Source organism: Danio rerio, chromosome 16, assembly GCF_052040795.2.
Source record: "Danio rerio strain M-AB ecotype USA chromosome 16, GRCz13ab, whole genome shotgun sequence".
Lineage (NCBI taxonomy): Eukaryota > Metazoa > Chordata > Actinopteri > Cypriniformes > Danionidae > Danio > Danio rerio.
This window is the reverse complement of record NC_141036.1, coordinates 37295645-37313863: the sequence shown is the minus strand read 5'-3', so window position 1 is coordinate 37313863 and position 18219 is coordinate 37295645. Positions and strand designations below refer to the sequence as shown.

Genomic DNA, 18219 nt, shown 5'->3' with positions numbered 1-18219 from the left:
CGGGGTCGCCACAGCAGAATGAACCGCCAACTTATCCAGCAAGTTTTTACGCAGCGGATGCCCTTCCAGCCGCAACCCATCTCTGGGAAACATTTACACACACATTCACACTCACACTCATACAGTACGGACAATTTAGCCTACCCAATTCACCTGTACCAAATGTCTTTGGACTGTGGGGGAAACCGGAGCACCCGGAGGAAACCCACGCGAAGGCAGGGAGAACATGCAAACTCCACACAGAAACACCAACTGAGCCCAGGTTCGAACCAGCAACCCAGCGACCTTCTTGCCGTGAGGTGACAGCACTACCTACTGCGCCACTGCCTCGCCCCTATTGGTGAAATGAATAAGCTAAATTGGCCGTAGTGTATATGCGTGTGTGATTGCAAGAATGTATGTGTGTTTCTCAGTGTTCAATTATGGCTGGAAGGGCATCTGCTGCGTAAAACACATGCTGGATAAGTTGGCGGTTCATTCCACCGTGTTGACCCTTTATTAATAAAGGGACTAAGACGAAAAGAAAATGAATGAATGAATTTTCAAAAGACTTTCAAATGTGGACAATTGAATAATCAAAGCAACAAAATAACAACTGAGTTAGAAAATTCAAGCAATATTATTTTATTTCTGCAATAAAAAATATAAAGGACTGCAAATTTGTTAACATTTCATATTGTTATATAGTATATTTATATTATATAATTCATTAATTCATTTTCTCTTTGGCTTAGTCACTTTAATAATCACGGGTCGCCACAGTGGAATGAACCGCCAACTTATCCAGCACATGTTTTATGCAGCAGATGCCCTTCCAGCCATAACACAACACTTGAAAAACACCCATACACTCTTGCTCACATCACATACACTACCGCCAATTTAGCTTATTCAGTTCATCTGTCCCACGTATCTTTGGAATGTGGGGGAAAGCGGAACACCAGAAGGAAACCCACGTGAACACAGGGAGAACATGCAAACTCCACACAGAAATACCAACTAACCCAGACGGGGCTCAAACCAGCAACCTTCTTACTGTGAGGCGATTGTGCCACCCACTGCACCACTGTGCAGCCCTATATATTATATTATATTATTATATTATATTATATTATATTATATTATATTATATTATATTATATTATATTATATTATATTATATTATATTATATTATATTATATTATATTATAGCTCATCAGTGCACATAGGTGTCAGTTCACAGTGTGGTTGCAGTAATAACTGTTAATACACCATCATTTGTTATTCTCTCTGCAGGGGATGGCCTTCTCCCTGGAGGAGCGCTTGCAGCTGGGCATTCATGGCCTGTTGCCACCCTGCTTCCTCAGCCAGGATGTGCAAGTTTTGCGGGTCCTTAGGAGCTACGAGCTGTTAAAGGAAGATCTGGACAGGTGAGAAAACAGATTACTGATGATCTATATGACCCTCAGAATTATAATTACACTCAAACAGAGTTTTATGTGACTCGACTTTACACCTGTGAAATCACAGAAATACCTTTATGTATAAAGTCTGTTGTTGTAGTTCCTTGAAATGTTTTCTTTTGTTATTTTGTTTGTATTTCTATTTTTCTGAATGGATCAGAATTGAATTTTCCTGCTGGCTGTTGGGACCTAAAAAGAGTAATCAAAATAGCATCAATAGGTCTCTACTGTGTTTTCAGTTAGCAATTTCCCAGAAATCATTAGTTGCTGCTGTTTGCCACTTTTAAAGCAGTAGGGGATTTGTTCCCATGTTTTAAAAGACCAAACCTTCTGTAAATTCTGTTATATATGGTATCAAAACCACAAGTCATGGTTTGTTGTCACAGGCAGTGGCCATGATTTATTTTTAGATGGGTCTCTTTCAGACGAATGACCCTGACCTTGGCAGACAAGATACTGCTTCAGCAAAGGGAGGGAGTCTTTCCCAGGCTATCAAAGCTATTTTGATGTTTTCCTGCTTGAATTGTGACACGATGGGCAACACACCAACAATTTTGACAAAATATTTGAAGGATATTTTTATCTCAAATAAAAAAAAGATAAAATAACAACATTGTTTAGATTGGGGAGACTACAAAACTAATAGTTCACAATCTGTTTAGCATATTTAGCACAGACCTCTGAAACCAGTCTGCCATAAGCAGTGATCAAGGGGCTTAAGAGCTTCCTAGGGTCAGACTGTCAGTAAAACTTAGAAATAGCAGTGAACAGACATTCTGACACGTTCCATTCATTTACTCATTGTAAATGTGAACACTGGGAGAACATGAAAACTCCACACAAAAATGCCAACTGACCCAGCCAGGACTCAAACCAGCGACCTTATAATTGTGAGGCGACAGGGGTAACCAATGATCCACCATGCCACCCCTGCCTAATTTTTTTGTCTACTGTGTGAAAAATTCATTATCTCATTCATGCTACAAAACAGAGTAAACAGAGCTCTTAAAGCAAATCTTTTGTGTCCCATCCAGATTTTGAATTCTATTTAAGATGACTACCTATTATTGAATTATTGTATATATTAATGTCCTCTATTGTACAGTAAACCTATGAAAACACACTTAAAAATAATTTTCCTTTGTTGGCATCCATGGCTCAATGTAGAATCTTTAACATCCATCATTTTATTCAACACAAACATAATTCTATTGTGGAAAAAGTTTCTTTACACTATGGCAAAATGGTTCTTCACATGGAGCTTGTACATTATTTGAGAAGCTTTCCACTAAAAGCTTCTTTTGGGAACAAAAAATGGGACTTAGGCATCACTGCGAAAACCACTTTTGGTACTTCTCGTCTGTTTTTGGTTTGTATTTTTAAGAGTGTATGGCCCTACTGATGTAATCTTGAATTTCATATGCACAATTAGCTAAATAAATCTGAAGAAAGCCAAAACCTTCACGCTTTAGTTTCAGAATCTCAGAAAGAAACTGGGGTGTGAAAGGAAAATGGAAAAGTGTTTTGAATTATCACGCTTGTTAACATCGTCCAAAAACCTCATTTAAAGTACTACTTCCCCTTCACTGCCGCTGCATATAGAAGGAATAGTATAAACTCTGTGAAAGACATTACTTTGAACAGTTTATGGGGAATACATAGAGCTTTACAACATCAGGCGGATTTGCCAGAACAGAATACAGCCAATGCAGTCAAACTCTAGCTGAAGTTTAGTGGACTCTCCTGAGATGCAGTTAGGAAACAAGGTGCCAAAATATCACTCAGACATTTCAGCTTATAGCGACTGTCACGACAAAGCTTAAGCTGTCAGGTAGAGTTTGATTTCTTTTCATCCCACCTTTACACTCTCCAGTCCTGGAAAACATCTAACTGTTTCTCCAGCCCGGGGAAGGTGGGCACGCTTTTCCTGAGCCAAACAAGAGAGATATTATGCTCTTTCCTTGATGGAAAGCTTGCTCGCACTGATGGGGAATGTGACGTGGTCTTGTTAATTTGGGTCAGATGTAGAACTTGAATGTATTTCTCGTGAGCGTATTTCTAAAACAAGGAACTTGTGTCTTAAGATCTCCGGGGGCATTTTTGTGTGCGGTGTGTATTTTTCCTAGCATTTTGACATAAGCAGGGAAAACCCCCAATTATTCTTGAGCTTTGTTTTAGGCAGTAGCATATGGTCAAGAATTTTTAATGTGACAGCTTGGTCATCTCTGAACTACTTTTGCATGTTTTATGAAGGTAATTTTTGTCCTCTGATATGCGTACTTCTCATAACACTGTAAACTTAAAGAAATATGATACATTTATTTTTATAAATATTATTGCCTTAATGTAATCTCTCAGAGTCTTAAAGCTGTAATAGAGACTACTTGTGGTTTCAGCAGGATAGTATTATATTAGGTTTAATACTATATGTGATTTATTACAGTGTGAAATATTACCTGGAATATCATTATCTAATCTATTGTTATCTAATTATATTGTATGTAAATAAATTTCAAAATACACCATAATAAATCCAATTTGAAAAAAGATGAAATCACAGATGAAATTTACTTACAAAAATCAGTAAAAATGTCTGTAAAACTACATTTAACATGTTTACTTAACCTAAAGCAAAATGTTCTTAATTAAGTTAAAAAGATTCGTTTTGTGAGCAAAATTCACACACAAAAAACTTCTGCCAACTTGTTAATTTAAGTCAAGTTAATCTCAGACCTCCTCACTTGAAAAAATAAAGGTTGCAGTATTTCTAACTCTAACAACAACGACAAAAATAATAGTAACACCAGTAATAACATTAATGTCATTATTATTGACAACAACAACAACGACTCAGAAAAATCCTGTAATAAATAAATGACAAATTAAATGCTCAAACTATAATTCAAATGGAGGAACCAGTTTCTCCTGTTTACACACACACACAAAGCTGGAAGCTCATGATGGACTGATTACTAGGACTAAAAAGACACCTCATCACACGGACTCTTTGCTGAGTCTAGTTTTTTCCCCCTGTGAAGCATTACGAAGCATTTTCCCCTGATTTGTCCTGCTATGTTTTGATCCTTGTCTTGTTTACTGTTATCGTTGTTTAGCCTCTTGCCCTGTTTCTAATTCTGTATCTAATAAATGTTTTGTTAACATTTATCTCTGTTTTAGTTTTTATTTTCAATTGAACTATGTTTTTTTTTGTTCTGATAATGCATTTTTCCTAGCACCAATTTCCAAACGAGTTTTTATTTTTTATTTTACTCAACTTCAGACATTTTAGGTCAGTGCAACTGAAGTTTTTAAAAATTTAGTAAACAAGAAAAAAAAATAGCAAACAAGGGTTATGATTTTTTTGTTTACTTAACTTCAGGCATTCCAGTTCTGCAAGCAAAAAATGTTCAGTTGCCACAACTTAAAACATTTTGTCAGAGTAGTTCACCTCTCTAGAAAACTAATAATCTTATGTTAACCAAACTAAATGTTTTTTGTATTACTGACAAAGAATTTTATGTCAGTGCAGCTGATGTTCTCAAAAGTTGAGTGAACAAGAAAAGGCAAATAGAAATTTTGGTTATATATGTATTTATTTTTTATATTTATATATATATATTTTTTTTTTACAGTATTCAGTGTACATTTTACATATTATATTTTGCATATATGAATATATTACATAAAATAGATTATAACATTTGAAAAGTTTGGATGCAAAATTATTTTATAATTATTTATCTGTTTTTATATTTTAAAATATTTGTACAGTATATCCAAATTTAATTTAAAAAAATTATATAAATTTGTCTTTTTATATTTGTTATTCAAACGGAAAGACTCCAAGGACTAGCTTCATAAACATTTTTTTGGGCTACTTGGGGTCAATTTTTTTATTTATTTGACAAATCCATATCTCTATAGAGCAATCCAGTGACTCCACTGAGGTTTAAATTGTATACCTTCTCTAGTTTTAGTTGTGTTTTGTGACTATAATGTGTGTGTTTGCACTGTCGCCTCACTGCAAGAAGGCCGAAGCCGAAGGAAAATGAACAAATGAATAAATGACAAAAATGTAGTATTCACTAGTCTAAACTAGGGCACTTTATTCAGGGTTATCCAATGACAGTGATTACATTTTCATTAAAAGTATTTCCTCATTTTCTCTTACCCATTTTCTCTTCGGTCCTCGCATTGTCTCCCTGACACACCTGCTCACTCACTTGGGGATGTGGGCATGTCTATTCCTGCTTTAAGCTGCTGTCACAATAGCTCAATAGGAAAGACTTAAATGTAGGCAGTAGATGTCACACAGACTGACTGTTTCTGCTGAAATCTGGCCCTTCTCTGTCATTGTCACAGATGAAAAATTGAAGAAAGCCACCAGAATAAGAGGATGCTATTTCCTTCAATTCACTGTCACATTCTGATTTGAAACTCACCATTTCGGCAGAAAACTTCAATGTGAATTTTACCAAAATAAAAAATAAAAATCGACACAAAAATAAATCAGCCTGTGATGCATATTTTACATCGTTGAGTAGTTAGTAATTTTAATTATTAAAATCCTCTTCTATAAATTAAATGGATAATAACATAATACAAAGAGCTTCTGAAAACCTATAAGCTACTTTCTGTATACCGAACACTAAAAAAAATGGTTTAAAAACATAAACTCAGAAACTGCATTTAAATTTCACAGACATTTATTAAGAATCCTAATTAACTAATCTCATTGAAATCTAAATTAAAGTTATTATTAAAGATAGATAAATAAACCGATAAAACAACAGAAAAAGTAATGGCAGTTTATTATCAGGGGTTTGTACCATAATTTACAACATCAATCCAGGCAGTATATCATTTCAAACTATTAAAAATGTCAATAAAAGTAACGTTTTCAAACTTTCAAAGTTGGTGGAAGAAAGATCAAGGTTCCATAATACAATTCAAAATCATAAACAATAGAAAAAATAAACATAAATCACGAAATACAAAAATCTGTTGATTTTTTTTTTATTTATTTATAAAAAAATAATATTTTTTTTTTACAGTGTTGTATGCTGTAAAACAGACAAAATTAGCATTTAGAAGCTAGACACAATCTATGCTTCTGAAACCTGTATTGAAAGTTTAAATGTGCATTTGTCAACAGCATGCCCAGAGAGAGAGAAAATGCATTGCATACCTGCTAATTCCAAATTAAGTTGCACAAAATTACAATTTTATGGTGAATGACACATAGTCTATAAGGAATAAAACATCCAGACCATTTTATGCTTTCCATTGGAGTGAATGAAATGTGGAAAACTGCCACAGCATGCATGTGCATTGTCCCCTCACAATTATATGTACTGAATGCTGTATTTAAAGTAGAGAATCTGTTAGACAGACTTGGCATTGCTAGACTATGACTGACAGTTATGCTTTAGGTCAAAGATCATAGTTATCTGTATAATGCTATTGGCTATTTTAATAAAGCATGAGGAGCCACTTTATGTGTCGTGCCTTGTGTTCATATTTTTGTTGAAATTGCATCAAACATCAAACAAGCTATTCAAACTAAGTGTGTATAATGCACTTCGGGGGACCATTAAATATAAAATTGTGAAATAGAAAAAGTAATGATAGTATTCTACCTAATAATTATACAGTATGTGCGTATTGTCCTTTTAGCTTTTCTACATCTTCATAAGCTCAAAATGCCAAACCAAAAAAATCCAATAGACAAAACCACAAAAAGAAAAAGACTAAAAGATCCATTTTAACAATCTGGGCACAAAGTCTAAAGCGCATGGCGCAAAAGCATTAAGGATGTGTCCGAATCCACATTTTAAGGATGGAAAAATACACCCTGCGCCCTGGCACATGGTCTAACAACATTGTGCTTATTCTCTTAATGATTTATGGGTGTGTGTGTGTGTGTTTTTTTTTTTTTACGTGTATAACATGAATTAAATCAATCAGGTTCTTATCTCCCATTCCCAAGAGACCTTTACTTTCTTGGATAAGGAAATGGTGGAAATTCACTCCACTGAAGACATCCATTAGCCAACATATATAATTTAATTTGTCCAGAGCAAATATTTGTTTCAAAAATATTTCTAAATTCAGTTCCAATTTCCAGCAAATGAATAAATGAGCATTAATAAGGATGTGTGGTCAAAAAACTGAGTTATATTCAAACACACGTTCTGTTCTTATGCCCCATATGGTGATGCATATGTCTCCAAAACCTGACAGGTGCACAAATGTAAACTTTTTCTTTATTAAAACTAATATAAATATGCATAAAATAAATAATATTGCTAATAATAATAACATTATACAAATGCAAATTATCATGAATAAACTGAAAAAAAAAACTTATGTGAAGAAAGCATGGGGGTGGTGGTTTTTATTTTTATGTAAAAAAAAAATATATATATATATTTTTTTTTTTTGAACCATTTCAATACTTATTTATTTATTTTTTTAACATGTAAAGATATTTGTGTATTGCTGAACATCCTGTGTGTAATAAGCAATGTGTAAGTGTTTGGACCGTATAGGCGCATAACTTAAATGCTCTGTTGGACTTTAGACCTGCTTTCAGCTTGTCAATGGTGGGGTCTATTTCAGTTCTTCAAAACAATGCGGCTTAACACACCTCCTTTTTAGACCGGAACACCCATGAGTCCACAAAGTGGTGCAAATGGATTTGCTATTTAAACAACTTGGTTCACAACGTGAAAATTAAGGTTGTCCTGGTCTAAAAATAGCAACAAATTGCACCAAACACGTCTTGCACCTTATTGTGCCAGGCGTATGATAGGCCCCTAAAAGATTTACATTGTTGCAAACGTCCTTACATGCATATTTAACTATCCATAATTGCGTTCTTACAGGTATGTCTTTCTAATGGGCCTTCAGGACCGTAACGAGAAGCTGTTCTACCGGGTGCTGACCTCAGACATAGAGAGATTCATGCCAATTGTGTACACACCTACCGTTGGCCTAGCGTGCCAACAGTATGGCCTGACCTTCAGGAGACCGAGGTAAGAGACTGCTGAGCGTAATTTAATTTGTTTTCATAGTTAAGTTCTTTCTCCTTCAACACATTTCTTAAGCAAGCACATCCATCCGGCTGACAGCTTTTCTTTCAGCTCTTGGCCTTGTCTCTCTTCTTTTGAATCATCCTACAAATCGTTGAATATCTCGCCTCCAGGCAAGTGAAACTGAACGCCTCTGGAAAGTTGAAACATCTGTCGAGAGAGTCGAATATACATCCTGTCATAACAGAAGTCTGTTGTATGCATGAATCTGGAGATTATACTCTCAGCTTTTTGAGTCCTTGAAGTATATGCCAGTTTGAATAAGCATAACATTGGGTTCATTGATGAGTTTGGCGTATGCTGGGAGATGTTATCGTTTTCAGCTTCCTTTGCTGGTTCAGCCTGATTAGGAACCATTATCGCCCATTTTATCTCTCAAATTATTCATCTCCTTTTCCCTAGGAGTGAGTTAGGTCTGGACATGATCAAAAAAGAATGCATTTCAAGACTTCTCATTGTTTTCAGGGATACATTTTGAGGGATTTCCTTGGATCCTTAAATGAGAGGAAAATTTAGAGCATTCCACACACTCGACGTTACTCGAGAGCCTTCTGCAATCTCCCTAAATGAAAGTATTTGGAAAGAATGCCTAGCAGACTCATTACCTCTGATGTTAGGATATAGGACAGTGGTTATTAACTGGTGCGTTGCAGCACAAAAATGTGCTGTGGGGATGTGGGAAAACTAGACTGAAGTGTGACTAATTGTGTAATTGTGCAATGTTAGGAAAATAAATGAATGGAATATAATGAAGAAATCAGCCAACCACATCTTGATGCAAATTCATCTGTCGTTTGATAATATTGCTTTGTTTATTTAAATCTTTGACCTAGTGTTTGTTTTAGATCTTAAAAGGATCATGTCATTCAAAACTGTTATTACTTCTGTGGAATACAGATATTTTTGAACAGATATAAGATGTTTTAAAACTTCTCATCTGCTTCAAAGCAAAAGTAAACCTATTTTCATTTTATGCAAATGCAGAAACCTGTTTTCTTCACAAGTAAAAAGGTCATGCAGGTTTGGATCAACACATGCAGCAGTTAACAATTACAAAGTGTTTTTTTTTCTTTTCCTCTTTTAAATTAAACTTCTTTTTCTGCTAAAAGCTTTTCAAGTGAAATTACTCCTGAGCAGTTAAATCATTTATTCTCTTTAGAACAAATCTCTTTTTTGTTTGCGCACCTACTGCAAACATTAGCACAGACTCTTTCATAGGTGTTACATGTGTCAAACGGACCACCTAAGTGGAGCTGCACATTGAGTGCTAATCCCAATGAGAACTGCACAAATGTGTGAGGTACTGCTTGATGGATTTGTCTTGGATCTTATATTATTGGAAAATTACAAGATTATTTTATATTTATTAATTACATAAACTGATCGTTATATATAAATGCACTTATGCTGTTGATACACAGGGCAACTTTTGGGCGATGTTGCTATGTTTCAATTAAGAGTGGGCAGTAATATTGTATTTGAAGCGCATTGTTCTGATTAGTCACCCTATGTCTCATCTGGTTGCACAATTATGGCATAATTTTCTGAAGTTGCACAGTAACATTACTCAAAGTTGCCCTCTGTATCATCAGTACTACTCATCTCCCACTTTACTACATTGGGTATGTAATTTCAGCTGATTTTTTACACAAATATCTATTCAGCCAATCTCACGGTAGCAGCTCAATGTATTCAGTCATATAGACATAGTCAAGATAATTTGCTGAAGCTGAAAACTAGCATTAGAATGTTTGTTGGTGCCAGACAGTCTGGTGGGTGTTTCAGAAAGTGCTGATCCATTGGCATTTTCATGCACACCCATCTCTAGGCTTACAAAAAAAAAAAAAGTCTGAAAATGAGAAAAAATCCAGTGAGGGCAGTTCTGTGGGAGTAAATGCCTTGTTATTGTCAGAATTCAGAGGAGAATGAATATAATTGTTCAAGCTGATATAATGACCGCAGTAACTAAAATAAGAAGTGGACAATTGTTGGTGTTGAGTCTTGATTTCTGCAGTAATATTTAGATAGTGGGGTGAAAATTTGTAGTAAACAACATGTAAACTTGGATCCCTTCTGCCAAATCAGGCATTGATGGTGATGTAATGGTGTGGGAGGTATATTCATTCACTGTTATAAAAAATTCAGGTTGCCTTAAATTTTTTATCTGAATCAAATTAAGCTTATAAGTCAACTAAACCTTTCTTCTTTTAAACAAAGTTACAAAGACGTGCTTGACTAATTGAGCTGTCATGACCAATTGAACATATCATTTTTTACAGTGCTCTCTGGACACCATTTTACTAAAACGTTTAAAAATTCATAACTTATTGTAAAACACTTTTGAGTCAGTATTTTTTATTTTAAAAATCCTTTAACACTTGCTATCACCAGACTTCACAAAAGCCTCTTAAAATTGACCATGCCAACTTTTCTGTGCTTGCTCAGCAGGGTTCATATCAGAAATTTCAACTCACAAAGTGGCCCAGCGTGAGATGAGGCTTTGCAGTGATGCTTAAAAAAGATATTCTCGCTTACCCATTAGTTCAACTATTGATCTTCAGATGCCAAAGAAGAGACTAAACTACTTGATTCAACAAATTTTAAACTGGAAATGACTTTTATTTGAAATGTCAGGGGTCGGCAGTGTGATGACCTTCCCATTACCCAGAGCTCCAAAATATGTTGTAACTGAATGCAAATGTGAACTGTCTATACTTTATATAATTATTTTGGCATATATGGGTGAATGTTTTGAAAACGATAGAGATGCATCAATGCAGATTTTTCTTTTTGTTAGGCTCCTTAGTTTTAGCTAGTTTTTGATTGAGAGGGATTTGCAGAAGCAGATCCAAAGGTCAAATCCACAACTGTCTAATTGCCTACGTCTAATTAGACTAGCTTATTGACCTGTTCAGAAAGGGTAAGATGGATTAGAAGTGTGGTTAGAGATCTTCCCTCTCATTATCCCTGAGGTAATGACAGAGATTGCTCATATGAGTTGTCATTTATGCAGAATACAGGGTGCACGTGTCTCCTTACACTTGATGGCCCCATAAGAGGTTTTAGACCTGCACTCTTTCATTTGACCTTCACACACTAGGATCAGATTGATGGGCATCTAGGACATTAGAAACTCCCTTTTCCTTCATTTACCTCCTTGTTTTGTGCTTTTTGATTATGTTTTTGAGATCCATCAGTTTAATATTTATTCTTATTTAAAGAGTAGGATTTATCTTTGGAATTACAAGTATTGTTGAATTATTTGGCATGGCGCTCTGGGTTAATTCTCTTGCTGATTCTGTGAAACAGTTTGGAACTTATGTAATATAGGCTCGGTGGGGTATAAAAATCACATCCAGGATAAACACACGATTGTGGGCTGTGAAAAGTTTAATTTGTCATTTGGTTTATATGCACTAAATCTTAATATATAATCTTAATGTCATTCTAGGTGATTCATTTAAGGTCTTGTCTTAATTTTTTATCATTGTCTTCAATCATTAGATTCCTTAGAGATGCCGTTTATATTAATTTTGGGACTCTCAGGACTTCATGAGCTATTTAGAATTCCACTGCAGGGGACATTGCAAAATATTAAAGCAATTGCAAAATATTAATTTTTTGCAGATGTGTTTTGATTTTTGAGTGTCTACCTCTTGTATTCAAGAGATTTGAAGCCTTTGTTAATAGCCTCTGCAATAATCTCTCATACCCAATTCAAGGCCAATGTTTCTTTGTAACAAATCACTGAAATTAGAGAGTTGTTGTAATTCCTCTCCTTTAAGTAAAATTGTGGCTATATACACTAAAGCAAGAGTGACTGGTCAGGAAAATATGGTGTAGTGTTGGTAGTTTTGGTCGGTATGTAGTACTGTACTTTATTGTAGGGTTATATCCACATGGAAGCATCGAGCAATGGAATACCTTCAGGTAATAATGCTATTAAAGAAGAGTGAAAATTAGGCTGTTTTTGTAAAGTTATTAAGTGCTGGTGGATATGCCTGAATAGTTTGAAAATCTATTAGTGTTGGAGGCGTCTGGTGTATTTCTGCCCTGTGAATTTGCACGATGTAGGTGATGTGCTGTACAGTATGTGAATATCATTCAAGAAGAACTCATTTCCTAGCGGTAAGAGGTTGAATAGTTTACCATTCTCTGATTGATGTGAATGCCCTCCAGTTACTCAGAAAGCTCATTTTCCAACCACAGTGACATGCCGACACGTTCTGTTTTTTTGCTTTAGCCCAAGTAGGAGTCGGAGTTGTCTCTGTGGGGCAGTTTTCTTTTTATGATGAGATATTGATCAGAGTGCAGAAAGTTTCTGCGAGTCAGTTTGGGGTATTTTGAAGATGAGAAAATATATTTAATCGAAGAGTGTTTTGCATTTTGAGTAGCTAAAATCATTTGCTGTGTTGCCTTTATATAGTTTTAAATAAAAACATATTAAAATGTGCTGCAGGTTTTTGACCCTGTTTTTTATATGGATCACATTTCTGTGGTTCTTGTTTTTAGAAATCGAATTTAGGCTACAGGATATATTAAATTTGGATATGATGAATTAATTTAGCATGAAATTACTAAGATGCTTATACAGTGGTTCCAAAACAACATCAAAATCACATTATAAATATGTGATTGACTGTTTCTTAAAAATCAACATTCGAAGGTTTTGGTCTTTTTTTTTTTTTTTTTTGAATCCTTGTAAATTTAATTTAAGTTTTAAGAAAAGCTTAAAAGTAACATTTAAAAAAATAGGTGCATATTTTAATAATTGATGCATATTTTTAATTCATATTTTTTAGTTTAGGTTATTAGTTCATTTTTTAGAGGTGTGATCTTTCACTGGTCTTATGGCTCTGTTCGGTTACGATTATCATGCCATCGATTTAGTTCAATACGATATCTCAATGCATTGACAATGCTTTCCATACACACTTTTATATTTTACTTCACAGCACAAGTATACTTGTATTAAATTGTGTAACTTTTAAATACATTTTTTGTTTATTTTTGTTTATTTATTTTCTTGTCCTTTAATACAGTCAGATATATGAACTGTACCTATAATTTGACCTGCTCAAACAAAACACTCTTTTTGGATGCATCAAACAAATCTCATGTACATGCACAGAACAACATGAGCATTTATAACAAATAAACAAATGTAAATATTATCCCTCTCGCTTTTTAAAACTTGTTGAGCGAGTTAAATACCTATGACTAGTCACACACTCAACAGAAAGGGCTGGGATTGGCTCTATCATGCTGGCACTGTTTACCGATAAGTGAAACTGATAATGGACACCCCAATCACAACTGATTCATGACAGATGCGGTGTAGAAAACTTACTTTAAGACATGCTCATGTCTGAATCCACAATTATCGCTGTGACAGCTGAGAGGAGAGGAAACGTCACACCAGCAGGACAAAGGGGGTACAGCGAGAGGGAGGGGGAGAGAGAAAGAGAGAAAGAGAGAAAGAGAGAGAGAGAGAGAGAGAGAGAGAGAAAAGGAGTTTACTTTCATTTTCGCCATATCACTGAAATTGGGGCTTCTGCTGTAACTTCAATGTCAGTGAAAGACAGTCCAGCAAACACACGCAGTGAATTTTGCTATTTCTGCAATTTAATTACTCACACTCGCGTCCATCGCTATAGTTTTCTACAGCAGGCCACAAACCAGAAACACCGCTCGACGATGCGCTGCGCAGCGCCACACATTTCAGAATTCTAAACATAAGTTTCTATCAGGTTATACACATCTGCCCTACAAGTCAGCGGCTGTCTGCGGCGCCCAGCCACGATACAGTATGTTCATATTTCTGCCACTCCACAGAGCGCCATCTGAGTAGTTTCATTTTTAATAGCATTTTTAATAATAATTGCGAATGTGCGCATCTGGTGTGCGTTACCTTTAACTGTCAAATGCGCGCCGTGTCACGGCGCATCTGGTGTGTGACGCCCTTACCGCGACCAGGCTCATATGGGATAAATGACATTAGTACTGTACATAATAACTGGTTAGAATCTATTACTGAACCGATATCAAATTGTCTGCATTTGCATCGCAGTGCACAGTTAATTGACACCCCTTATTATTTATATTTATCCTTTAAAGTTAGTTACTTGTAGGTATTAAAATGCTTTTATTTGACCAAAAATAGTTTTTAGTTTAATAGATTTTAAGATGTACAATATTTTGCTCTTATGGAATTATTTTCAAGATTTTCAGTTGTCATTCATTTCAATGTCACGTGATTATTCATTGTCAAATTATTCAAAGTCATTGTCTTATGCTGATTTGATTGATTTGTGCTCAAAAACATTTATTATTGTTAATTGTAATAATAATAAGAAGAATAATTCCTTACATTTATATGGCGCTTTTCTAGACACTCAAAGCACTTTATACAATGCGAGGGAATCTCTTCATCCACCACCAGTGTGCAGCATCCACCTGGATGATGCAAAGGCAGCCATATTGCGCCAGACCGCACACCACACATCAGCTGATTGGTGGAGAAGAGACAGAGTGATGATATGCCAATTATGATATGGGGATGGTTAGGAGGCCATGATGGACAGAGGCCAGTGGGCAAATTTATCCAGGATGCCAGGGTTAAACCCCTACTCTTTTTCAAAGGATGTCCTGGAATCGGCAGCAACCTAGCTTCCTAGCTTGTGGTCTCCTATCCAGGTACTGACCAGGCTCAGCCCTGCTTAGCTTCAGTGTGTGACTATGGGAGAGAGCTAGCTGCCAGCTATTATTATTAATATTGAACACAATTGCACTAGTTAAAATGTTTGAGAAAACAATAATAGAAAGCTGTTCTAAAAGACAGCAATCACCAACTGTGAAAAGGTAATTATTAAGACCTCAGCAAGTTGTTCTGGCAAGAAGTAAGTATTTCAGAAATAAAATTGCCTTAAGCAGAGCTTAGCTCTCAAAGTTACACTATTATGAGCACTTGAAGATGTGCTTGAGCTATACATCCCTCCAGTCATAAAAGGATTACAGGCATCTCCCACTCAATGGATTGTTAAGATGCCTGCCACACTGCCTCTCACATACTGTACAAATACACCGTCCTGACCTTAAGGTTAACAATGCACATTTACCAGATTTTAGTGTCAGTTAATATAAAGGGAGCAATAAAATATATCAGACGCAGAGAAAAACAGGTGTTGCACTCTCACACAATGTTGTAATAATTATCTGCATTTTTATTTACTCTTAAACCTGTGGTCTTCAGTCCCACACATGCCAAACTGTGGTATATGGACTCCTCCTTGTTGGTGCTCAGAGGCCAACAAATTCTCAGTCCAGATGTTTTATTTTAGGTTAGCTGTTGATCCAGATGTGTTAGTATGGATCTGTGCCATTTATTTGCTTTTGGAGATTGTTTTAATTTCCAGTCACCTTGGCAGGATGCTTGTGCTCATTGGTTGGGCTGGTTTAGAAATAAGAGAATGTCTGGGTCAAATTCAAATGAATTGTTATGCTTGATTTTTAAAGGTTATATAGTAGGTCTTAGCCAAGTGCACATCGTTTGCCTGCGATAATTGTTGAGGTTATTTTGTTAAAGGAACTGTTTCGCAAAGATAAGACATTATGCAATTAGTTATTTTTCACACATTACTTAACACTTGACTTCTGTTGTTTTGAGATTATGTTGGAATGCATCAAGATTGGATACAGTTTCAATGTGTAATTAATTTTTTAGATTTTGTCATGGAATAGCTTGTACTTTACAGTTAGATAAAAATTTTAAACGTAAGAGTTAAATTAAAAAAGTTATATTTGGAGTTTTCAAAGAATTTTTGGGACACTGGTACAACAATAGTTTGTTTCATATGGGTTGATCTCATATGAAAAAAACCCTCATCCTTTTGTTTTGGAAGAAAAAAAGAAGTTCCAACTGTTAAATTATGGCTGACAGAGTTAACAGGTACATTACATCTAAAAAAAAGATTAAGCCAGGTATACCCTAATAGACAAGGTTTTGTTATTTGAAAAAAAATTGGTCCCCTTTTATTTCCTTTTTACAAACTTGTGATTAATATGTTTATTATTCCTTTACCTACCTTTATCATTGAATAGCACTGGTGGGTGGGTGGTTGGCAGAATGAATCTTAATTTCTTTGTTCAATTATTGTTTTTTTATGTTTAATTTTTATAATGTAAGGTTGATACTTGTGTTTTTATAGTTTATGCAAAAACAAAGAGTTTTTACGAGTGAATGTCTGCTGCACATGTTGTACATTATAGAAGACACTAGTGCCCTCCTTTAATCTGAATTGTTAAAGTAGTTACTTTTTAGAGTAACAGTGGCGCGGCAGTGGCGCAGTAAGTACAGCTGTCACCTCACAGCAAGAAGGTCGCTGGGTCGCTGGTTCGAACCTCGGCTCAGTTGGCGTTTCGGTGTGGAGTTTGCATGTTCTCCCTGCCTTTGTGTGGGTTTCCTCCGGGTGCTCCGGTTTCCCTCACAGTCCAAAGACATGCGGTAAAGGTGAATTGGGTAGGCTAAATTGTCCGAAATGAATATGAGTTACTTTTTATTTTTTTGTTTTGGCGGAATTTCAACCTCTGGGTTTAAAATATGTAGTATAAATTTTTTATGTCACAAGATGTGATGTGGCAAATGATGACCAGTACCCAATGAGGTGCTGGTTTGTCATAATCATTTATGAGATTGTGTGGCAGTATTTATGATACATCTATTTCAAATATCTACAGTTAAAGTCAGAATTATTCGCCCCTCTTTAAATTTTTTTTCTTTTTGAATATTTCCCAAATGCTGCTTAATAGAACAATAAAATATTTACAGGATGTTTTTTTTTTGTTTTTGTTTTTGGAAAATGTGTTATTTGTTTAATATGGCTAGAATAAAATCAGCTTTTAAATAAAAAAAAAGATTTTAAGGTCAATACTATTAGCCCATTTAAGCTATATTTTTTCGATAGTCTACAGAACAAACCATCCTTGTACAATAACTTGCCTAGTTACCCTAACCTGCCTAGTTAACCTGATTAACCTAGTTAAGCCTTTAAATGTCAGCCTTTAATCTTGAAAAATATCTAGTAATATATTATTTACTGTAATCATGGCAAAGATTAAATAAATCAGTTATTAGAAATGAATTAAATCTATTATGTTTAGAAATGGGTTGAAGAAAAATCTTCTCTCCACTAACAGAAATTGTGGAAAAAAATATATAGAGGGGTTAATAATTCAGGAGGGCTAATTGTTCTGACTTCAACTGTATTTCAAATACAAAAAGGTATTTTGTAATTTGTATTTGATAGGGTCAGTGAAAATGGATTCATATTTTGTATCAAAATATTTCAGTGTCTTGTATTTTTGTATTTTGAAAATACTGTAAAATTATATATATTTTTTCATTCATAAATGAAAATATACAACCACAATCAGGAGATCAATATAAGAGAGATACAATAGAGGAAAAAGACAAGCTAAATTAACTGCAGAAAGAAAAAAAGACCAACAAAACAAAGAAAGGGGTAAGTACTATAAATTACAATTGTATAAAAGTGTACAAAGATAAATAAATTAGGAGCATTAAAGGAAAGCTATCTAAATAACATCTGAGTCAATTGACAACATTTCTTAGTGCCAAAAATCTGACTTTTTTTTTTTTTTTTTTTACACATACGGAAAGATT

The 18219-nt window shown here is 34.9% G+C and overlaps 1 protein-coding gene across 4 annotated transcripts in view; it reads left to right on the top strand.

Moving 5' to 3' along the window:
• The window catches only part of me1 (malic enzyme 1, NADP(+)-dependent, cytosolic), a 132533-nt gene that overhangs the window by 45185 nt on the left and 69129 nt on the right, over positions 1 to 18219 (top strand). For all 4 annotated transcript variants that reach the window (XM_087286265.1, XM_087286266.1, NM_001310037.1 and 1 more), the window contains exons 2-3: positions 1277 to 1410; positions 8331 to 8480. In XM_087286265.1, the coding sequence (XP_087142391.1) occupies positions 1280 to 1410; positions 8331 to 8480 (281 nt within the window). In that variant the 5' untranslated portion in view covers positions 1277 to 1279. The remainder of the gene's footprint in view (positions 1 to 1276; positions 1411 to 8330; positions 8481 to 18219) is intronic.